At 48.7% G+C, this 23703-nt stretch overlaps 3 protein-coding genes across 3 annotated transcripts; 1 reads left to right on the forward strand and 2 right to left on the reverse strand.

The window, feature by feature from the left end:
- Positions 1-404: 404 nt before the first annotated feature.
- On the reverse strand, positions 405-8469 carry mcm10 (minichromosome maintenance 10 replication initiation factor). Its single transcript, XM_067254680.1, has 18 exons — positions 8458-8469; positions 8045-8326; positions 7549-7722; positions 7150-7371; positions 6659-6872; positions 6339-6504; positions 5871-6038; positions 5622-5738; positions 5040-5236; positions 4788-4882; positions 4192-4311; positions 3326-3678; positions 3015-3144; positions 2332-2462; positions 2016-2129; positions 1568-1713; positions 811-853; positions 405-703 (listed from the first exon to the last, which is right to left on the reverse strand). The coding sequence occupies exons 1-18, from the start codon at positions 8462-8464 to the stop codon at positions 620-622; spliced, it is 2763 nt and encodes a 920-aa protein (XP_067110781.1). The 5' UTR covers positions 8465-8469; the 3' UTR covers positions 405-619.
- A 545-nt stretch (positions 8470-9014) lies between these two features.
- On the reverse strand, positions 9015-14992 carry optn (optineurin). The gene is made up of 13 exons (XM_067254836.1): positions 14836-14992; positions 14113-14265; positions 13426-13628; positions 13053-13214; positions 12782-12954; positions 12516-12666; positions 12059-12174; positions 11736-11885; positions 11273-11351; positions 11011-11166; positions 10528-10670; positions 10322-10404; positions 9015-10051 (listed from the first exon to the last, which is right to left on the reverse strand). The coding sequence occupies exons 2-13, from the start codon at positions 14252-14254 to the stop codon at positions 9930-9932; spliced, it is 1680 nt and encodes a 559-aa protein (XP_067110937.1). The 5' UTR covers positions 14255-14265; positions 14836-14992; the 3' UTR covers positions 9015-9929.
- A 987-nt stretch (positions 14993-15979) lies between these two features.
- Positions 15980-20928, forward strand: ccdc3a (coiled-coil domain containing 3a). Its single transcript, XM_067254751.1, has 3 exons — positions 15980-16764; positions 16929-17103; positions 20420-20928. Exons 1-3 carry the CDS (start codon positions 16364-16366, stop codon positions 20720-20722), a joined length of 879 nt encoding a protein of 292 aa, XP_067110852.1. The 5' UTR covers positions 15980-16363; the 3' UTR covers positions 20723-20928.
- The last annotated feature ends 2775 nt before the right edge of the window (positions 20929-23703 follow it).

Genomic DNA, 23703 nt, shown 5'->3' on the forward strand with positions numbered 1-23703 from the left:
GAGGGAGAGAGAGAGCGTCATGGAGAACTCATCAGTCTGAGATAAAGGTCTGGATTCCGTAAGAGCATTCCAACATTCCGTACAGTGGAAACAGAACACGCCGGGCGCAGGAGAGGAGGGGGAAGCAAGGAAAGGAGAAAGTATAAAAAAGTATTACAAACTTGAAAGAGAAACCAACCAAACAGGGTTTCACCCTGCAGTGATGCTCCCTGACCCTAACCACTAGGATGGTCGTTACCTAACTTAAGAGAGAGGATGTAGAGCTGTATAACCTGACTGGACACATTTGACTGGATGTGAATCACTGACGGGGGGGCTAGGGGCAGTAACTGCCTCTAGATGTTTGTGAGAGCGCTGGATGAAGAAGCAAAGCAGATCACTAAACACGATTTAATAATCCCAGCCTGTGCCGCTGGTAGTCCATAATGACCAACTTTACAAAGCACCATCCATTCACATTTCAGTAAAAACACAAGAATTAAAAGTCCATAATCCACCTCTCCCTTCAAATAAAATAAAAACCGTTATAAACATAAAAACGTTGACACTACCAACAACTGCAGCTGAAGATGATGATGATGAAGGTGTTTACATCATGCTGCTGAGATGATGAAGGTGTTTACATCATGCTGCTGAGGAACTTGGCCTGCTCCTCTCCTCGAGGCAGCAGGAGCTCTCCTGCTATCTTAGGCCCAGCCTTCTCCTGCAAACAGGAACAGGAAATAGTAATCGTACAGGAAACAGGAAGTCATCATCACCCAAGGAAGCTACAGTGGCCGACATCCACACCAGAGCTGGGCTAGCGCCTACCTTCAGCATGCCATCTCTCTCCCACTTGAACAAGCCACAGTTGCTGAAGCAGGGTGGAAACAAAACGAAACACATCAACTCAATATACTGTCAGAAATAGAGAAGTTGAGGTTGTAGAAAGAAAGGTTGTGTGTCTGTGTGTGTGTGTGTCTGTGTGTGTGTGTGTGTCTGTGTGTGTCTGTGTGTGTGTGTGTGTTTGTGTGTGTGTGTCTGTGTGTGTGTCTGTGTGTGTGTGTCTGTGTGTGTGTGTCGGTCTGTGTGTGTCTGTGTGTCGGTCTGTGTGTGTCTGTGTGTCGGTCTGTGTGTGTGTGTGTGTCTGTGTGTGTGTGTGTGTGTGTGTGTGTCTGTGTGTGTGTGTCTTTGTGTGTGTGTCTGTGTGTGTGTCGGTCTGTGTGTCTGTGTGTGTGTCTGTGTGTGTTTGTGTGTGTGTCTGTGTGTGTGTGTCTGTGTGTCTGTGTGTGTGTGTGTGTCTGTGTGTCTGTGTGTGTGTGTCTGTGTGTGTGTCTGTGTGTCGGTCTGTGTGTGTCTGTGTGTGTGTCTGTGTGTGTTTGTGTGTGTGTCTGTGTGTCTGTGTGTGTGTGTCTGTGTGTCTGTGTGTGTGTCTGTGTGTGTGTCTGTGTGTCTGTGTCTGTCTGTGTGTGTGTGTCTGTGTGTCTGTGTGTGTGTCTGTGTGTGTGTCTGTGTGTCTGTGTGTGTGTGTGTGTGTGTGTCTGTGTGTGTGTCTGTGTGTGTGTGTGTGTGTGTGTGTGTGTCCCACCTGCAGTGTCTGTTGGGCAGGCGGTCCAGGGCGATGGCCCTCTGTCCACAGGGACACTTGAAGAAGCGCTTGAGGGCGTCGTGCCACTGGAGCTGGTGGTTCTGCTCCTTGCACCTGTCTGCTGGCTTGAAGTACGTGTACTTACACTGCACACACACACACACACACACACACACAGAGAGTTTCATCTCTACATATATGAAGGTGTCCAGGTATATGATGTTCATCAGTACTCTCAGGGGAATAAGGCCTTGCATTATCAAATGCATTTTATACCATATGTATACAGTATATATCATGTACAGTGTGTATTGTGTACAGTATGTATTGTGTACAGTGTGTGTTGTGTATTGTGTACAGTGTGTATTGTGTACAGTGTGTGTTGTGTACAGTGTGTTCATGTACAGCAGAGCCAGGCTGCTCTCCAGAGGGGAGGAAACACACTCACGTTCCTGCAGGTGACGGCTCTGCACTTCATCTCCCTGATGTTCCTCATCTTCTCCTCCAGCTGTTCCTTCTTCACCAGGGGGTCGAAGTATCGCTCCTGCAGCTGGTACTCAGCCTGGGGGATGTGGGCGGGGGCGAGGAACACAGAGGGGAACCATTACATTTGGGTAGGAGGGAATCATTAAATGGTCATACAGGGCAGGATGCTTGCATTCCGTGTCTAATTAAGACAACGTCGAGTAGCTGTAACCACGGTAACTTCACTGCACATCTGTGAGTGGTTCGGCTCGGAGGTTGCAGTGGTAACGTAGACTTACGGCCTGTAGCTCCGCCCCATGGCGGGATTTGGCATTGAGGATCTTCTGGAACTCCTCTGATTGGATGTAATCCAGGTTCTCCCGCCTCTTCTTCTGGGCTGGCTCCTCCCCCTCCGGGCCTGGCTTGTCCTCTGCACGTGTGCGGTCGGGACAGGAAGGAACTTTCAGGCCGGGATTTGGACCTTGGGAACTTTGTAGATGTATGTTTGTAGGTGGTGAAGTGTATGTGTGTGTGCGTGCGCGTGTTTACCGTGTGTGAATGTGTGTACATGTCGATAGGTGTGTGCGTGTAGATACTGATGTGTGTGTAGATATTGACAGGTGTGTGTGTATAGATGTTGACAGGTGTGTGTGTATAGATGTTGACAGGTGTGTGTGTGTAGATATTGACAGGTGTGTGTATAGATGTTGACAGGTGTGTGTGTAGATGTTGACAGGTGTGTGTGTGTGTAGATATTGACAGGTGTGTGTGTGTGTACATGTTGACAGGTGTGTGTGTGTAGATATTGACAGGTGTGTGTGTGTGTAGATGTTGACAGGTGTGTGTGTGTACATGTTGACAGGTGTGTGTGTGTAGATGTTGACAGGTGTGTGTGTGTAGATATTGACAGGTGTGTGCGTGTAGATATTGACAGGTGTGTGTGTGTAGATATTGACAGGTGTGTGTGTGTGTGTGTGCGTACCGTCAGGCGAGGTGAGGTTGCTCTCCACTCTGGCGCTGATGATGTCACCACTCCTCTTCCTCTTCACGGCGTTGGGGTCTTCCTTCGCTAACCCCTCCCCTTTCGCCCTTAGCTTCTTAAGAGCAGCCAACTGGAGAGAGAGGGGGCGGGACTGTCAGGTCGACCTTTGACCTTTACTCACACACCACAAACTAAAGCCATCGATGCAAAAATGAGGAAATATGAGGAATAAGAGGGAAATATAAGAGAACACCCTCTCCAACACAAGTCTTAGTCAGCATATCGTCACTATGACACTGACGCCACCCCACCTTGGCAGCTGATAGGCTGAGGGAAGAAGGTGGAGGTGGAGGGGTGTGGTCGTAGAACAGGATGTCGTCTCCGTCTGTGAAGCCTCTTCCCAGGGTGGGGGTGGCTGGGCTCTGGGGGGCCCGGGGGACATCGGAGGCAGCTCTGGGGGAGAGCAGGGGCCTGCGGGCGGGCCCGCCCGGGGGAGCGGGCCTCCCGGGGGGAGAGGCCCCTGAGTTCTGGAGGACCCTCTTCTGGATCTCCTCCGCCCGCCGCTTGCGGCTCTCTAACAGCTGCTGCTGCTGCTGTTTCTGCTGCTTCAGGAGCTCAGAGGCCGAGATGGACTGGAGCCCTCCTCCAACAGAACCCTGGGGGCCTGAGAGAGAGAGGGAGGGAGAGACAGGAGAGAGAGGGAGACAGGAGAGGGAGGGAGAGACAGGAGAGAGAGGGAGACAGGAGAGGGAGAGAGAGACGGGAGAGACAGGAGAGAGAGGGAGACAGGAGAGGGAGAGAGACAGGAGAGGGAGAGACAGGAGAGGGAGAGAGAGACATGAGAGGGAGAGAGAGACAGGAGAGGGAGAGAGACAGGAGAGGGAGAGAGAGACATGAGAGGGAGAGAGAGATAAGAGAGAGACAGGAGAGGGAGACAGGAGAGGGAAACGGGAGAGACAGGAGAGGGAGAGAGACAGGAGAGGGAGAGAGACAGGAGAGGGAGAGAGAGACAAGAGAGAGACAGGAGAGGGAGAGAGAGACATGAGAGTCAGAGAGAAGAGAGAGACAGGGAGAGAGAGAAAGAGAGTCGGTCAAAAAGAGTAACGAGGGGAGAGGCAGAGGAATACGAACAGGGCGACCAGCGACGGAGAAACAGCGATGTGGCGTGCAGGCTGACCTGCAGGGTGCTTGGCTGTGTGGGTCAGGTGCTTCTTCAGCTGCAGGGCTCCAGGTGTGGGCTGAGACAGAAGGCTTTTGAAGTCATCTGAGCATCCCGACACCTCGTTAGAGCTCAGCGCTGCACAGACACACACACACACACACACACCTTGTTTGGTGAGAGCAGTTTCAGTACTGTAATATTTCCTGAAACCTGACTGCGAGACTTCCAGGATGTTATTTTCTTCAAGAAAAGAATTTAATTGGACTAAAACTATCTTTTCCAGTACTTTACTAATAAATGGAAGGTTTGATATTGGTCTGTAATTTGCAAGTAGACTGTTATCCAATTTGGTTTTCTTTAATAAGGGCTTTACAACAGCTGTTTTTAAGGCATCTGGGAAGACGCCAGTTCTAAGGGATGTGTTTATAATCTCTAGCACCGGACCTGAGACACTATCAAACACTCGCTTAAAGAATGTTGTGGGTATAGGATCAATATCTGAGGTTGTGGAGTTAGATTCGCTGACAAGCGATACTCTCCTTGTTCCCTTTAAACTCCCTCTCCTTTCTCTCTTAAACCCCCTTCCTCCCTCTCTCCTCCTCCAGTCTCACCCAGCTTCTTGGCCTGGCTGGCCAGCTGGTCGGAGCCCTTGATGAACAAGCTGCTCAGGGTGGTCTGGGTGGGCTTCTTAGGGTGCGAGGCCGACCTGTGGAGCAGGTTAAACACACTCAACACACTCCAATACCAAACGCACTAACAGACACACACACAAATACAATCCTAAAAGACACCCAAAAAATTACGAAATATTTAACAACTAGTAACACACACACACACACACAGTCACACACACACACACTCACAGTGATGCGGCGCAGGCAGCAGAGGACACCCCCCCGTAATGGAAGCCTGTCTGACACAGTCGCTCTTTCAGGCTGTTGCCCCGACCTTTGACCTTCCCCGGAACCTTCCCGGAGTAGCTGGACTGCAGCTCGGCCCTCTGGGAACTCATCTTCTTGTACTGGGCCTTGACGTGGTACTGGCAGTACTGGCACTCATACTGCAGCGAGAGAAAGATTTGTGGGAGGGAGAGACAGAGGACAAGACATGGAGGAACGGGATGGGAGTCAGGTGGCTGAACGGTTAGAGAATCGGGCTAGTAATCAGAAGGTCGCTGGTTCGATTCCCGGCCGTGTCAAATGACGTTGTGTCCTTGATGTTGACGTCCAATGACGTTGTGTCCACTTCACCCTACTTGCCTCGGGGGAATGTCCCTGTACTGTAAGTCGCTCTGGATAAGAGCGTCTGCTAAATGACTAAATGCAAATGTATGAACGGCCGGAGTCGGTGAGAGGGCACCTACCCAGTGAGCCACGCTGAGAGATAGAGCGAGGGCGAGGAATCAGAACACACACACACACACGTACACCCAGAAGCAGGCCTACCATGTTGACAATCTGAGAGCAGGGGTCACCATTCTTCTTCATGGCCTGGCAGGTCCCATAGTCTTGAGCCTCCCCCAACAGCATCACCTTCTGGGGGTGGTCGATAGACAGACTGACCTGGGAGGGGGGAGGAGAGAGAGGGATTCAGAAATACCATTCAACCATACACACACATTCTGTTTCTTTCTCTGTCTGTATGTCTCTCTTATACACACGCACACACACACACACACACACACACACACTGACCCCGTCGTAGCCGTCCTTGGGCTTCATGAGGTTGGGGTTGAGGATGCCGATGACAGTGCCGGGCTCAGTCTTCCAGTGCTCCTTGTGCACGTCTCCAAACAGGAAGAGGGACACAAACACTTCCAGGTTGTGGAGGTCGGTCAGCTTCCAGATGCTGAAGGTCTTCCCCTGTGACAGGAGAGGGATGCAGGGATATGAGAGAACCTGTCTCATAGAGGAGGAGTCGGAGACAGGCGAGGATGAGACTGAGATTCACTTCCTCCTCATGTCAAACATTCAACGAAATAAGAAACTTTAACAAGTTCAACTCTGTCATTTGAGAATTCAAAGAGGTAAATTCAAAACTAAAAATACTCCTTGGAGAAAGAGTGTCTTGCAACTAACTAGAAATTATCAACACGCCACAACCTGAGAGACAGTGAATGAGAGAACAGAACAGACATGTGCATGAGGTGTCTGTGGTCTTACACTGCTGTTGCTCTGAGGAGTGGCCTTGTTGACCAGCACAGCAAAGGTGACCCAGTCGCTCTCCTCCAGCTTCTCCCTGCCCACACGCTCAGGCAGCTGGGAAAGACGGATCAACCTGCGGTCGGCCATCTTGTGATCCATTTCAGTAGATGACACCCGCGGCCGCCTGAAATCGACCAATCAGATAACGGATTGGAGTCCTGCGCTGGAGTGAGCTTGTGTGTGGGAGTGTTTGTTAGTTAGAGAGGGTGTGTGTAGTTGGGTGTGTGTGTGTGTGTGGGGGGGAGTGTTTGTTAGTTAGAAAGGGTGTGTGCTCTGACCTCAGCCGCAGTCCAGAGTACTTCTCAATGGCCACATCTTTCGGAAGAGCGGGAAGAGACTGCGTCTGTCGAGCTGTGGACGAGGCAGCGGCCATCTTTGTCTGGGAGGTTGGCGGGGAACGAGACGCTTTGTTGACCTTACTGCTGGTTTCCACTGGCAGGAACGTGCTGCCCATCTTTATCTCCACCAATGGCACTCGGTCTACCGAAGAAGCTGTGAAGGAAATAACCAATCAAGATGCAACGTTCACGAAATTATTTTATTGTATATTTTATTCTATTCTAATCCCACTTAGTACTGCTAGTTTATGTACCCTTAGTATAGATAGTCCACATATTTAAATTTTAGGTATATGTTTATTGTATGCACCTTCCTGCCAAAGCAAATTCCTTGTCTGTGCAAACTTTCATGGCGAATAAATCCCATTCTGATTCTGATTCTGAATCCTATCACAGCATTTACCCAGGAGTCTGAGGTGAGCACTAGCTACCTGTGGAAGTGCTGGCTCCGGTCTGATGGGCTGTGCGCTGGCCTTTGGGCTTGAACATGTCTGCGTTGTTCAGCTGGGAGGAAAAGTCGGAGGACTCCTGTAACCTGGAACTCTCCTCTCTCCCTGCTCCAGGAGGGTCCTGTTTGTTCGGCTTTCCTCTTCCTGGACCAGGAGGGGCATGTTTGTTCGACTTTCCTCTTCCTGGACCAGACGAGGTCTTTCCTGCTGACAGGAACAACAACAAGGACATACATAAAGTGCCACTGCTATTACTACTCTTACATAGAGAACAAACTCGATTATCTCTGGTTTGAGTTCCTATACAAACGATGGATGGTTCAATCTTCACTGCAACCTCCGTTTTACACAGTGCTTTATCATCACACGTCAAGGTAATACCTGTGTGGGGAGTGGTCTTCAGTGTGGGGGGGGTCTGTGGTCGGTCCCGGGGTGTAGCGACGGGTTTTGAACCTGGGGTTCGGACCGGGTCGGCGCGAACTTCGGAACTCTTCTGAGAAGCCTCCAGCTGCTGCTGCAACCTCTGCATCTTCTCCTGCATGCGCTTCAACTCATCTAAGAAGGCACACACGTACACACACACACATACACACTTATAGGCAGGGAGTCAGTTGGCTGAGCGGTGAGGGAGTCGGGCTAGTAATCCGAAGGTTGCCAGTTCGATTCCCGGTCATGCCAACTGACGTTGTGTCCTTGGGCAAGGCACTTCACTCTACTTGCCTCGGGGGAATGTCCCTGTACTCACTGTAAGTCCCTCTGGATAAGAGCGTCTGCTAAATGACTAAATGTAAATAGGTCAGCAGGGTAAGGGCAGAGGTGACACTGTGATTAGGAATCTAAATTCTTATCACAGTCAGACTTATGCTCGTTTACCGACCTTCTAGATCTTCCTTGGACTTGTTGAGGTTGTCGCTAGTTTGACCGTTAGACGTCCTGTTCTTTTCTTTCTTGTCCTCCTCTCCCTCGTCCTCCTCCTCTTCCTCAATGTCGTCGACGTCACCGAAAAGAGCAGCGGCTGCTGCTGAGTCTTCCTCGGCTCCCTCTGTGTACTCTTCATCATCATCGTCATTGTCGAACAGGTCATCTAGGTCGTCCTTAGTCTCCTGCTCCTCTTGTTCCTCAGCCAACAATGCTGTCAGAATGTCCAGATCATCTTCCGCTGAGATAAATAAATATATATACACATCTCGTTAAATTCTAGGATACTTGCAAGGATATTGAATATGACGGTAGCCACTCACTCACACTACAATAAATCGTCGTGTTTTAGCTCATGGACGATGACCTTACCTTCCATTGTGAAAACTGAGATCCAATGATTAGATTGAGAAAAACGGATCTATAAAGATAAATGAAACGCTGTTATATGCATAGGGAAAAAAGTATGCTAGCAAGGACAAATCCAACTGGATTTCCTCCCCCGTCTAATGGTAACATTATACTAGAAATCATGCAAGTTTACTGGTTGTGTCTAGTTATATGATGTCTGACTCCGTCAATAATATGATCTTATGAAATTACCTTATTTGAAAGAAACAATTCCTTCGTTCCTTGAACTGACTCACTGTCAGCGAGAATAGTGCCACTGGCAGCGATCTGAAAACTGGCGCTAAACGAAGGACCCCATTTGTTGTCTATTTTTTACGTAGCTGGACATAGATTTAGCCTGTCCATAAATGTGCTTAATTCAATGGTGTATATTTATATATCCTATAATATACACATTTCATTATTTTATCACAAAATTCCCCAAATAACGTAAAATATGGAATCATTACACACGTGACATGAATCGTTTATTTGTTCAAATTGTTACAGGCATATTCGTGTAGTCCTTGGAATACAGCTACGCTTTTTTGTAGTCTTTATTTACAACAAAAATATATCTGACACACAACTGGATTATCTGTAGGTCACACATATGGCAATGAAACACAGTAATGTATTGAAAACCATTCATTAAATTATACAAATGGAACTTTGGTGAAGGATTTACTTGTTACGCTACAGTAGCGGTTGCCCACATTATGCGGACTTTCAATTCTTCATATATCTGGTCGAAACAAAGACATCAAAGAGACCATGCATCTCGCTCTCTCTATATTAACTTCATAATTAGAATGTTATGACACAATTCTTTATCTCTTTAACGTCGAACACCTAACGTTAAAAATAACGTAGAAGTGCTACATTCAGTATACCACCATCTTTAATCGAAATAATAATCACCCATTATTGAATCGTACCCAAAATGTCAGAATGAGACAATTAAATAAACCAAAAAGCGTATAACTTTTAAGAGAATCTCTCATCTGGGCTGTTCGTGTGGCCTACTGGAAAAGTAAGGAAACAAATGATCACGCTCAAATCGACGAAACCGAAAACCAAACTCTTACAAGTCTGCATAAATAAGCCAGTGAATCATCCAACCTCTAAATTCTTAAGCCGATTAAACTCTTGATCCCCCCTTCTGCAGACATACACATTCTGCATTGGGAGAGGCAGCAAAACTATAACGGTATCTTAAGAGACAGTTGCATTGCTCAGTCCGGTGGAGAGGCTGCGTATTAAGCATGCTTTAAAGTATGTCCTCTATCTACCCAGACAGATGTTACGTAAGAGCAGGACCCCAGCACCCACTAGGCAGCCCTGGAACCTCAGAGCACGATAACGACAAAGAGGAAGACTCAGAATAAAGTGCTTCATCTGCTACTTCTGCTGCTGCAGAGGATGAAGATGGTGTCGGCGACGACGAGGAAGGCTTAGATGATGCAGTCCATGATGTGGATCTGAAGACTGTCCAGATCAGGGCAGATCTCAAAGCACTTGGGACAGGCGTGTTCAGGCAGGGTTCCCTGCTGGGGTCTGTCCCTGCCATCCCCACCTGACAGGAAGACAGGGACCATGTAGGAGGAAGAAGTCAGGTGGCTGAGCGGTTAGGGAATTGGGCTAGTAATGTGAAGGTTGCCAGTTCGATTCCTGGCCGTGTCAAATGACGTTGTGTCCTTGGGCAAGGCACTTCACCCTGCTTGCCTCGGGGGGAATGTCCCTGTACTTACTGTAAGTCGCTCTGGATAAGAGCGTCTGCTAAATGACTAAATGTAAATGTGTGTGTTTTAATGGTTATTTTAATAGCTTGTGTAGGTGTGTTTACCTCTGGCTCCCTGGGAACCAGCGCCCCCATGTGGATTACTGCCTCGTGGCACGTGTCTCATCTGCATCTCACTTAGCGACATCCTGGGGAAGAAAGACAACAACAACTCTTTTTAACTGGCCGATCTGTTCACGTGACCAATCAGAACAAACACGGGCGAAACGTGACCACAGCCACCGGTGGAGCCAGCGTTCGGCCTGCCGTACCTGCCCAGAGAGTCCATCTCGTCCTGCAGCTGGGTGTTCTGCTTCTTGACAAACTCCAGCTGGGTGGCGAGACGTTCCCTCTCCTCGTGGATCTTCTCTCGAGCGGCACGCTCTGCGTAGAAGTCCGAGGAGTACACCTCTGCCTGCACGGACACACACACACACACGTCACAAAACACACACACACGTTACAAAACACACACATCACAAAACACACACACGTCACAAAACACACACATCACACAGACACACACACACACGTCACAAAACACACACATCACAAAACACACAAGTATATGCTCAATCTGTTCTGAGCAGAGCAACGGAACACTTGATGATTCTTTGCTTTCCCTGATTTAATTGATTACCAATCACACATACAGCACTGGGAACCGTGTGAGAAACAACACACACAGGAAACATGACTACGCCAAGGAGATTAACTAATCCACGAGGCTGCTCTCCTGGTGGGCATATTCATACCTGAGCCTGGAACACTGAGATTGTCTCCAGTTCCTTCTCCTTCTGGAAGATCTCCTGCTTCATGACGTCTATTTTCTGCTGCTTGGTGGCCAGGGCCTGCTCTGCCGCGACCAGGCGCACCTGCAGGTCATCCGCCAGCTCCTTAGAGGCTGTCCCCTAGAGGTCACACGGGGTCAGAGGTCAGAGAGGGGATATATACACTGTGTGTTTAGTAGAAGTGTCAGTAGGAGTTAAGGTTTCTGGAGCCGGGTGATGGGTGTACCTTCTTCCTGTCCTCCTTCAGCTCGTTGTAGTCCTCAAACAGCTTGGTGTAGGCATCCTTCAGCTGGACCAGGTTGTTCCTGAGGGTGGAGGGGGGTTACTAATGACTCAGGTTGTTCCTGAGGGTGGAGGGGGGTTACTAATGACTCAGGTTGTTCCTGAGTGGGGAGGGGGGTTACTGATGACTTAGGTTGTTTCCTGTCCCAATTTAACTACCAATGACCAGTGGAAACTGAAAGGGAGTTATTTAAAGATAAATAGGGGATTTACAAACCTGCACTGCCACGCCTCAGTGTATGTGGGTGTGTGTGTGTGTGTGTGTGTATATATGTGTAAGTAGATTATCTACATTCCATAAAGTGACTCTTAAGGATAATATGAGTTGATTAATATGTACGCAGAATATTTACATATATAAAATAAATTACATATAATAATATATATTACCCCCCCCCCCCCCCCACCTCTCTTCTCCAGCTTTCCTCTGCTCCAGCTGGATCTGCTGCTTGTTGCTTTCCACCTGGAGCTTGAGCCGGTCGTTCTCGCTCTGCACCAGCTGCTTCTCCACTAGCTGGGCCTTCAGGGTCACCACATCCTGCTCCATGTCCCTGCATCTGGGGTGGAGGACGGGCGGAGACGGAGAGAGAGAGGAGAGAGGAGAGGGGAGAGGGGAGATTGAAAGGACAGTAGAGAGAAGGAGAAAAGTTTGTTTTGTTCTTACTGATGGTCCCTCCCTCCAACTCTTTCTACCTCCTCCCTCTCTACTTCCTCCTTCCCTCTCTCTCACCTGTCTTGCAGGTTCTTCTTCATGCCTTCAGCCTCGTCCAGTTTGCTCTGAGCCTGCTGCAGCTCCTTGAACAGCGTCATCATTTGGCTCTGCAGGTGCTCCACCTCAGACTCAGCCTAGGACACGCATGCAAACGAGATTCGATCCGGTGTTACCGTCAGGCTTCGTGAGATGTTGAATATGAAACTAACAGCATGAGCTCTCGTCTGGCTGCTCTCTCAGCGAGACTGAGCATTCTGGATGTACACTGCCAAGATTCTACATCTAGCCAAGTGGGATGATCTTGTTTATAGATTTTAAATCTAGTTGGACTTGTTTCTAGTAAATGGATAACCTAGTGACTTCCTCTAAGTAAACGACACATTGTTTTAAGAAATCTTATCAGGTGAAATGTTCTTTCTCTACTGGCAGACAAATTGATTTGTTTTCAAGCATAAGAACGCTAATTTTGGCGTACCTTCCCCGCTCCAGAATTTTCCTGTTGCGTCTTCTGTTCTGTCTCGGTCGCAGCCCCTGCGGCGGTGGGTGGGATACCCCTTTTCTCCTCCAGCTGGAGAGAGGTCTGAGTGCAGCTCTCTGAGCTCTCCTTCTCCACCAGTTCTGTAATCCTAAACGCATCACACACACACCACACAAATCAGAAGCTCAGATAAAAAGGAAACACACCAACACTTCGAATCATCAAAGGTGACGTAGTAGTGAGACCATGCTGTTAGGCCTCACCTGGCCCTTGCAGCCTGGAGCTCAATTTGCAGCCTCTCCACCCGCTGGGTCTCCTTCCTCAGGGACTGAAGCAGCTGGCTCACCGTCAGGTCCTCAGACTCCAGCCGAGAGGCGCTCATGTCGAACCTGGAGGCCAGGCCGTCACACACATCCTTCGCTCCCATCTCTCCATCCTGGAAACGGCCAACGGAAAGAAGTCAACACAAAAACACACACACAATGTGGTCATGAGAGAGTGTGTGTGTGTGTGTGTGTGGTGTGTGTTACTCACTGATGCGATCCTGATTTCTATGAAAGAGTCCTCAGGTGAGTCCTGGCCGGTCTTCAGCTGCAGTTCCGAGTTCATGGCCACCAGGTCACTTTTCTCCGCCTGCAGACGAGCCACCTGGGCGCGTAGCGCCACCAGCTCTGCACTCTGATTGGCTGAACCTCCCTAGACGGTACCCAATCAAAACTTTTGCATCAGCTGTATAAATGAAACGATCAAATCAAACATCGTTCATATGCCAAACCCAAGGGGGAACCTTCACAAACAAATTTTTTTTTACCTGAGGAAATGAATTTGCTGACTAGTTAGAATGAATAACACGTTATACAGCTGGTTAAATAAAGCTGTATAAAACTGACAAAGACCGACTACTGACCTGTCCCCTACCCTCTGCTCCTCCCTCCTGCTCCCCCCTCCTGCTCCTCGGCTCCTGGTCGTCTATGGTGAGCGCCTCGATGCGCCTCCTCGCCTCATCCAGCTTTCCCTCCAGGAAGTCTCTCTCCTCCCTCTGTTTGTCCTTCCAGGTGGACAGGTCCTCAAAGCGCTCCTTCATCGACAGGTTGGTCATTCTGAGAGCCTCTTCAAGGGGGAGACACACAGGGTAGGTTGAGTACAGTACACACATGTACCCAGAGTATTGGGGGGCCTAAACAAAAGTAGTGTAGGGGGCCCTTTTGATGTCTCTCTATCTGTGTCTCTCTCTGTCTGTCTCTCTATCTGTGTCTCTCTCTGTCTCTCTCTCTCTCTGTCTCTCTCTCTCTGTCTGCCTCTCTCTGTCTGCCTCTCTCTGTCTGCCTCTCTCTGTCTGCCTCTCTCTGTCTGCCTCTCTCTGTCTGCCTCTCTCTGTCTGTCTGTCTCTCTCTGTCTGTCTGTCTCTGTCTGTATCTCTCTCTCTGTCTGTATCTCTCTGTCGGTCTCTCTGTCTGTCTCTCTGTCTGTCTCTCTGTCTGTCTCTCTCTCTCTCTCTCTCTCTCTCTCTCTCTCTCTCTCTCTCTCTCTCTCTCTCTCTCTCTCTCTCTCTCATTAAACCACCACTACCCCCTCATCAGTCCTAAGCTCTCACCCTTCAGGTCCCTGTTCTCCTGGATGAGGATGTTCATCTGATGCAGCGTGCCCTCCAGAGTTCCCTCCCCTGGGCTGGGGTGCACCCCTCCCGCGGGGTGGCGGGACACTTCCCCGTTCACCATGGGGGTGCCTGTGGCCATGTTACAAGCCCCTGCACCCGCGGAAAACAGGTTTTAAAATAAATGTTATTTCTTCTCAGTGGAAATGGAGGCTTTGAGAGACATGCCTTTTCCCGGCTTTGTTGCTCAATAACGAAAGCGCAAGTTTCTAATTCAACATTCTTATCAGCAGTCACGTGTCGGGGCGGACTAAAGCCTGATGTTGACGTCTTCGGGCGACCAGTACGATGTCAAGTCATTCTCAAAGTAGGCCTATCGATTAGTGTCAGGTAGCACAACACGAACAACTGTAGATATATCTACAGTTGTTCGTAGCCTATATATAGCCTATACGCAGTTCATGATAAAATATTGATTAACGACAAGTGACAGAGTAATGTTCAATGTCAAAGTTGTTTTTCCAATCGTTTTTTTACTTCCGTGTATTTATGTAGCGCTTAGGTAATTAGAAGCGTGACTACCCTAAGTTAGGCCTTAAATATTTCCACATTTGAAAGGACACTTAAAAAGTTAATAACTTTAGCTGGACCATTTAAGTGCGTCACATTTTACATACAACATAACCTACATTGATTAGATATGAGATAGTTTGATCTACTTACCTGCGGTAAAGAACACACAAATATATTACAATCACAAAATTCGGTTCGATAGGTCCAAAGACAAGTCGTCCTAACTGCACAAACGTCTTCTGATCTGTTTTGGTTTTGAGCGTTTCCTGTGTAAAGCTTACGTCACAGCAGTATCAGAAACTCTGTATCAACTGCGCAAAATAGTTAACCCTACGTTGCAAGGCTGAAGTAATTCAATGACCGCTTAACATCCAAATCCTATCCGTATGTGTCGTGTGTTAGCGGAAAAAACTGCGCCGCTAACGCCCCTACTTAAGAAATGACATATTTTAGATCAGCTGACAGTGACGTCATGGCTTGTCCTTTTCCACTGGGATTTCCCTTTTGGAATGACCTTGTGCATTTACATCACCTTTGATCATCTTTAGACATGCGTAGGAACAAGTGCACATGTCCATTAATCAATTATTTGTTTCCATTTATTGTATTAAAATATTAAGTGTATTTTCATCATTACGTTTTCAAAAGTGTATAATTTATCCACACATAGACTTATATGAAATTTCTGCTGGGTAGAATATGTTACCAAACTTCAAAGATTAGGAAAATATTATTTGGCCTTGACAATGTATTTAATGCAGACATCCTACATTCCCAGCAGATGGCGCTATATGTGGTTCGAAATACATGGTTCGAAACTCACTATCAGAGACTGAACACAATAGCCAAGCTTTACATAGTTTACATGACACCAAAGCCTCCTTTCCACCTATAGGGTCAGTTATTATTAATTTGTGCCACCATTTGTTACCTTCGAACAGATCACAGCAGGTATTTTACATTTTCCTTATCGAAAAGTTTAGATTTTGCTTTGATCTGACCATTGACTTGATTGATTTATAGGCCACACTTTTGCCTATAAACCGCACACCCGTATGCCTAATAAACGGAGTGATTTCCTAACCGTAACTTTTTTTCTAAAAGTCATTCAATAGTCAATAGTGGTTCTCAGCTGTAGAATTGATTAATTTAACATTTTCACAGATAAAACCAGAGGTTGGTCAATGATTGGCTGACTAAACTTTGGAGCTGTCTGATTGGGTGAGGTGACATCTGAGGTCTGCAGCTTAGAGAGCCTGCAGGACTGTCTCTGAATAGAGACGGACGATGTAGACTGTCGCTGCTGTTCTGGGCATCAAAGTTAGACTTTGGACTCACGTTGGAGTCAAATATTGCGCACCTAAAGTAGTTTCTTTTGGATCCATCTGGAGCTATGTCTGGTCGTCTTTAACGGGGATGATATCAATAACATACAAGCTCTAGCAAACAATAACTTGGATGACTGTCTATTGCTCCCTTATAATCTGTCATATAACAAAAATGAAATCAGCATCTCACAAAAGATAATAGTGGAACTATTGGAACAAACAGACTTTGCTTATGTAAGTATGCATTCCTAAATTGTGATTTAAAAAAAACCTGCTTCAAGCGCGGATTTCTTGGGTCTATGATTAGTAACGCGTAAACTCGGGGAACAACTAATTGTGCAGAAGTCACCATGCTCTTTGAGTCCCTGCTCCTCGCGCTAGGCTGCGTGACATGGACGTTGGAAACGACGCACGGATGTCAGCTTCCTACCGAGTGGCGTCCGCTCAGCGAGGGATGCCGCGCGGAGCTCGCGGAGATCATAGTGTATGCCAAGGTGCTTGCCATCCACCGGGAGCCGTTCGGTGGGGGCGAGAACCTCTACAACTCACTGCCGTTCCCGTTTGGGTACGGGTATGAGGGTGCGGAAGAGGGTCTTCTCTATTCGGCGGAGGTAGAGCTCGTGTGCGACCAGGCGTGGGGCAGTATGCTGGAGGTTCCAGCCGGCTCGCGCCTCAACCTTACGGGTCTCGGGTACCTGTCGTGCCAGTCGCACACGGTGATGGAGAACTACTCTTATATCTTTTTCCTCCGGTGAGTGAGTGTCCCGGTCTTCCAGTCTATCATAATCACAAGACATCTCCTTTCTGACTTTTTATTGGCCTCTTTAACATTTTGTGTTTACCCTCGCTGGCATTTGCTAAACGTGTTTGCGTTTCCATGGTTTCATATTTCCGTGTCTGTTTGTTTATGCACAGGATGGATGAAAACTACAACATCCTGCCCCATGGAGTCAACTTCCAGGACGCCATCTTTCCAGACACGCTGGAGAACAGACGGACGTTCTCCAGCCTGTTCCAGTTCTCCAACTGCACGCATGGCCAGCCCCTACAGACCTTTACCCCTGAGTGGGACACCCAAGAGGACAGCAGGGTAGGACCTCCACACTGAGAGAGGAGGGGGCGGGGGCAGTAAGAGGAGGGGGGATGGAGAGAGGGGAAGGGCAGAGAGAGAGAGAAAGAAGGATAATGAGAGAGAGAGATGGAGAAAGAGAATGAGAGAGAGAGGCTCTTTGATAGGTAAGAGGAAGGGGGAAAAGGAGGGAGGAGAACGAAAGAGAGAAAAGAGTGGTGGGAAAGAAATCTTCAGGTCTGAACAGCTGGAAAGATAAATTCTACCTGCTCGTAAAATGTTGACACACGCATGCACGCACACACACACGCACACACACAGACAGACACGCATGCATGAGAGTTGCGAGGCCAGTTATGGAATATATTAAACTCCATACTTTACTGCCCTGTCGCCCCTGGATACGGAGGGTAACTGCAAGGCTCCAGATGAACATCTGCAGCCATTTTCCTTAGGTTGAATAAGTGACACACACACACATACACACTCCTTGTGTGTGTACCTTGACAACTTTGATGAGTGTAACCTGCCCGTGGTCCTCTGTGCGGACACGATTCTGACACACAGTTTAGTCTCTTGGTTTCTCATGGTGCGTGTGTGAGAGAGAGAGAGAGAGAGAAAGAGAGAGAGAGAGAGAGAGAGAGAGAGAAAGAGAGAGAGAGAGAGAGAGGCCTCAGTCGTAGATGGTACACAGAGTCTTGGAGGACAGGTAATCCTAGTGGATGTGTCAGTGTTGTGTTCAGGAGCCTGGGTGGAATGTTCCCAAACTCAGTCAGAAACACGTTCCTCCGCCCTCTCTCCCTCCCTCCTCCCACAGGACATGAAACCCCCCTGGCAACATGTCAAAGCCAGCACAACACACACACACACACACACACACACACACACACACACACACACACTGTTGTATGCCTTTGTGTATTGTGCCGATTCGAAGGACCTTGTGCTGGTCTGGTTTGACCACTGATAAGGTCAGGTGATTCAGGTGCTATAGGCTGTTCCTGAGATCAGAGGTTAATCATCAGCTCAGAGGAAAGGGTTAACTGGGGATCAACAGTGATGCCTGGGGTCAGTCCTGTTTTGGTCTAGAGCCACCTCACCCATCCTAGCCACACAGCTAAGGGAGGGGATAAGTGTTGAAATGGTATCTGGCCATGCCTAAGACAAGTGTTAGGGCTTTGGACACTTACAACATTGGAGTGTTGCACCTCAACAGTACAGTGGATTTATCTGTTTTTAGGTGTTTTTACCACGGAGTGTGCGACACCTTGGGTGTCAGGTTTCTAGCTGAGGATCTAGGGAGTGAGAGGTCAAAGGCCAGGGGTTAATACCACGGTGCGACTTGAGCCAGAGTGTGGACATGCAGAGGTGGTGACCTCAGGGTCGTGAATAGGTGTGTCACTATGGCTAAGCAGATGTTTCTGTGTGTGTGTGTGTGTTCGTGTGTGTCAGCTTTGTTAGTTGTACAACAAAGTGACTATCAGACACACACACTCTGTAGACTTCCGTGTGGGGTGTACCCACAGATGGGGGAGGTTAGCGCCAGGCTGGTAGAGACGCAGGGACAACAGTCTGCGCCCTGTGTGTTCCTGTGAGAACGCTGATGTCCCAAACAGACACACACACAGCCTGGGGCTGCCCCCGCCACCGAGAGCACCTTCACTTCCACACAAACCCTTCAATTAGCATCTAAACCCCTCTTATCCACTACCCACGGTTCCGGAGCACCCTGGAATCTATGGACGCACGGTTCTTGGAAGTCCTCTCAGCGTTCCGGAACTGCTTCAGGAAGAATGCTTGCCCGTTTAAGACTTCCTCTTCTTTATTACCGAGCAACTATTGAGGAATGAAAGAGAGGGATGGGGTGAAATGAAAGAGAGAGTGTGTGTGAGAGAGAGTGTGTTTGTGTGGGAGAGACACGGGGAGAGATACAGAGAGACAGAGAGAGAGAGAAAGATGGGGATCTAGATTGAGATGGTACAGTTAAGCTGGAGAGAGTCAGAATTTGCTCTTGCTGGGGGATGACTACCAGACTGTGTCTTAAGGCTGCCTCCCAGAGAGGGGCTATTAAGGACAGAGGTTTGCTGTCCTGTCTGGTCTGCACTGTGGTAGTAACCTACCCTGGCCCTACTGTAGGATCTCTCATATGTCTCTGAAACTCTCTATCTCTTCTACACGTGTACAGATGCCCCCCCACTCACTCACTCAGACACACACACACACACACACAGACGGTGGTTAGTTTAAGGTTTTACAGCTGTTAAGAGACTGTTAGGGACTGTTAGGGAAATGGCCTCAGGTTAGGTCAGAGGGCAGGTGTGTGTGTGCGTGTGTGTGAACGTGTGTGTGTGTGTTGATGTTTAGACAGATGACCAGCAGGTAACACTCAGATGTTTTGACAGGTGGTGGGGGCGTAGCTTAGTTTGGGCTGATGTCCCCAAAGGGCCCGAACCCTGAGATGCACGAAGAACTTTCCCTTTCTTTACCACACACAACCTCACACACACACACACACACACACACACACACACAAGAAGCACGCATGCACACTTGCGCCACAGTCATTTAGATTGCAGGAGCTTTCTTGCGTTCTAACAGTACAATAGGCTGAGAAGGAGATTATTTGGATTGAGTTTTTTCGACACGCCTGCGTGCACACACAGTCCCGCAGGGGCCCTCACCCCTGTCGACCTGTACATTGTGGCACGGGGGTGGGATGGAGGTTAGAAGAGAGGCCATGCTCCACCAATGAGCTGGAAAATTGGGGCCCCTTGTACATGAAAAGTCCAGTACTGTAGCCATAGTCTGGAGACACCCCACAGTCCTTCACACAATAACTATTTTCAGAGTTGGCACCCCTACTATGCACACAGACCCTCCACAAAGCCATCTCTCCACCCAGTAACCCCTATGGTCTGGACACACACACACACATCACACACACGGTAGAGGCAGCACTAGAGGAGCATTAAGAAACACAGGCAGGAGCTGCAGGGAGCCAATGAGAGGATGATGTCACCAGGCTCCCACGCTCCCCTCTGATGCCAGCACACCAGATAGCAACTGGCAAGCTGTCTGAACAAACAGGCTCAAAGCCGTGACCCCCTTCTCCCTTAGTAACTCTCCATCTCTGCCATCCTCCACCTCCCTCCCCTCCTCCTCCTTCTTCTTCTCCCTCACTCCCCTTGCTCCTTATGCCTTGCTCCTTCCCTCTCCTCCTCCCCTCCTCCCCTCCTCCTCCTCCTCCTCCCCTCCTCCTCCTCCCTTCCTCCTTCTCCTCCTCCCCTCCTCCTCCTCCTCCCCTCCTCCTCCTCTTCCTCCTCCTCCTCTCCTCCAGCTGCTGTGCTCCTCGGTGCAGGGGGCTCTGTTCCAGGAGGAGGAGAAGGGCAGGAGGCTGCAGGAGAAGCTGGAGCAGCAGGAGAGGAGGAACCGTCAGCTGAAGGAGCGCGTGCGGAAGGTCAAGCGCTCGCTACGCAACGCCAAGAAGAGCGCCCGCCGGGCTGAGCAGGAACTGCAGGAGCTCCGCGACAGGCTTAAGGAGGCAGAGAGGAGGGCGGGGCGTCACCTCAACGCCATCTCGCTAGAGGAGGACATGCCCCCTCGGTACGAGGCGGGGCTCCGCCCCCGAGCCAAACTCTGAGAGAGCAGACTGAGGGCAAGGCTGCTGGGCAGCCTGGTATACATGGCTCACACACACACTTATATACACACACACACACACACACTCACTTATATACACAGACATACACACACACACTCACTTATACAGACACACACACCTATACACACACGCACACACACTCACTTATACAGACACACACACTTATATACACACACACACACACACTCACTTATACAGACACACACACTTATATACACACACACACACACTCACTTATACAGACACACACACACTTATATACACACACACACACACTCACTTATACAGACACACACACTTATATACACACACACACACTTATATACACACACACACACACTTATATACACACACACACACACACTTATATACACACACACACACACACACACTTATATACACACACACACACACACACTCACTTATACAGACACACACACTTATATACACACACACACACACACTCACTTATACAGACACACACACCTATACACACACGCACACACACAAACGTATGCACACACACACTTATACGCACGTCCACATACACACACTCACTTAGACAGACACACACACCTATACGCACACACACAAACGTATGCACACACACACTTATACGCACGTCCACACACACACACACACGCACTGTACTTGTATACAGTACTTGCTTTCACAGGGAAACATATTCATACTAACAGTCACAACAACATTGAAGTGAACACCCACATAAAGCAACTGCTTAGGTTCTGCCATGATTGTACTCAAATACTATGATACCATTCATCCATAAGCTGAATGCTGCTGTGTGTCCATTGATGTATACGGTATGAATGGAGAGAGAGAGAGAGATGGTAGGAGGAAGGAAGGAGTGTGGGATTAATATGGTGTTGGAATGAATAGACATTAAATCCAAATATTGACTGTCTGAGTCTCTACAATGCTTTGCGTCCTGAATGTGTTGGGATGTTGTGTTTTGTAATTTTTTACATGAATGTATTTTCTGATATTCCAAATAAAACATACATTTGTCAGATGCTAATGTGAGACTGTTGTTTTATTCAGACTTCAGAGCTTTTTCAGTGGCATGAGAGATGAGCTTCAGAGAGGGAGAGAGAGAGAGACAGAGAGGGGAGAGAGAGAGGACAGGAGAGGGAGAGAGGAGAGAGAGAGAGGGGAGAGAGAGAGAGGACAGGAGAGGGATAGGGGGAGAGAGGAGAGAGAGGGAGAGAGGGGAGAGAGAGAGGAGAGACTGGAGAGATGTGGGCTGATGTTACGGGGCTCCTAATGGGTTTCCCTCTCTCCTCCAGGCATGGGGCGTCCAAGCCAGATGTACCACCCCCACAGACACACACACAAACACAGTTTCCCTCTCTCTCTCACACACACACTTTTTCAAACACACACACATACACTCAACCTTTCTATCTCTCAACATTCAAACACGTTATCGTTCACACACTCAGTCTTCCTTCCTCATCTTTCAACACACACACACACCGTGTCCCTGTCTTTGTCCTAACTCATGAACCCCATCACACAGTCCCTGCACTCAATCACCGTCTGGCTCTCTGAGGACGGTAAAATAAATATCTGCATCAGTCTGCTCCCCTGCCCCCCTTGGACAATGTGCACAAACACTCACACAAACACACAGTCATAATCTCACTTGCTCTCATACACACTCCTAATCTCATTAGCTCTTGTAAGTACGCACAAACACACACACTCATATCAGTCCTCCTCCTCTCTCCTGGCCGGCAGGCTACGGTGGTGACACTGAGCAGAATGGAATGTGCTTTTCTGGGCAGGAGAGAAAGAGAGGGAAAGAGAGAAAGACAGCAGGACTACATTGAAGTATTTCTTTAATTCTGCCTTCATAACAACCCCTGGAAGGCCTCTTTCCGCTTGTTGGATGGTCTGAGTGTCCGGTCCTGAGAAAATCCTCCTCATCTCTGAGGGAGAGGGAGGAGTGGAGGAGAGAAGGAGAGGAGAGAGAGGAGAGAAGGAGCGGGAGGAGAGGAGAGAGAGGAGAGAAGGAGAGAGAGGAGAGGAGAGGGAGGAGAGAAGAAGAGGGAGGAGAGGAGGAGAGAAGGAGAGAAGGAGAGGAGGAGAAGAGGAAAAGAGGAGAGAACAGACGCCAGATTAAAGGGAAGGTCAGAGGAGGGTTGGGGACATTATGTGAGTCTAGGTGCATCAGTAGGATGGTACATCCACACCCAGGCCGGGTCCCACCAGACTAGAGAAGGGCCGGGCCCGAGGACGGAGAGGAGGTGAAGTGGAGGGAGGAGGACAGGAGGGAGGTCATTTCGGGAGACTTTGGTTTTTCTGTTTCCTCTATAGGACCCCCTGAAGAGAGTGGAGTGGTGAGGTGGAGACTGTGTGTGTATATGTGTGTGTGTCAATATCTAAGATGTGTCCAGAGCATTCCTCTGGCCTGAGCAAAATTAACAAATAGTGAGGGTTGTTAGAAGGGGCGTGAGGGAGGGAGAGAAAGCAAATAAGAGATCAATAGAGAGAGAGAGAGCAATGGAGAAAGATAAATAGAACTAAAGGAAAAGGAGAATAAACAGTTTGAGGGAATGTGCTTTCATCAGCCGGAGGATCCTGTGGGTGAAAGGTCAAAGGTTAGGCTTTTGGGATCTGGGTTGTGTGTTTGTCCGTCTCGGAGGTTTAAAGTTTTCTCAAGCGTCTGCAACAGAGGCCACCCTCCAGAAACACTTTTACCAGTTAAGGCGCAGGAGCACTTATCTATAATGACTATGATTAACCTTAACACAAGCAATTCCACAGTGGAAAATACACCATTACACACTGGCTCCAGCCCTGCCCTGGGGAAAACACAGGGGACGGTCTACATTACATTACATTTAGTCATTTAGCAGACGCTCTTATCCAGAGCGACTTACAGTAAGTACAGGGACATTCCCCCGAGGCAAGTAGGGTGAAGTGCCTTGCCCAAG

The sequence above is a fragment of the Osmerus mordax genome, chromosome 17, assembly GCF_038355195.1.
Source record: "Osmerus mordax isolate fOsmMor3 chromosome 17, fOsmMor3.pri, whole genome shotgun sequence".
In the NCBI taxonomy this organism is placed as follows: domain Eukaryota; kingdom Metazoa; phylum Chordata; class Actinopteri; order Osmeriformes; family Osmeridae; genus Osmerus; species Osmerus mordax.

Excerpts from the sequence above, each read along its gene's own strand:
- mcm10 (XM_067254680.1), bottom strand. Across the intron at positions 6,505-6,658 it reads TACTCTGGACTGCGGCTGAG|GCGGCCGCGGGTGTCATCTA; the intron begins GTCAGAGCACAC and ends GGTCGATTTCAG. Across the intron at positions 3,145-3,325 it reads TCAGCCTATCAGCTGCCAAG|TTGGCTGCTCTTAAGAAGCT; the intron begins GTGGGGTGGCGT and ends CTCTCTCTCCAG.
- optn (XM_067254836.1), bottom strand. The coding sequence starts at position 14,254 with ATGGCCACAGGCACCCCCATGGTGAACGGGGAAGTGTCCCGCCACCCC. Across the intron at positions 12,955-13,052 it reads TAGAAATCAGGATCGCATCA|GATGGAGAGATGGGAGCGAA; the intron begins GTGAGTAACACA and ends GGCCGTTTCCAG. Across the intron at positions 12,667-12,781 it reads CTCCAGGCTGCAAGGGCCAG|GATTACAGAACTGGTGGAGA; the intron begins GTGAGGCCTAAC and ends TGATGCGTTTAG.
- ccdc3a (XM_067254751.1), top strand. The coding sequence starts at position 16,364 with ATGCTCTTTGAGTCCCTGCTCCTCGCGCTAGGCTGCGTGACATGGACG. Across the intron at positions 16,765-16,928 it reads TCTTATATCTTTTTCCTCCG|GATGGATGAAAACTACAACA; the intron begins GTGAGTGAGTGT and ends GTTTATGCACAG. Across the intron at positions 17,104-20,419 it reads ACACCCAAGAGGACAGCAGG|CTGCTGTGCTCCTCGGTGCA; the intron begins GTAGGACCTCCA and ends CCTCTCCTCCAG.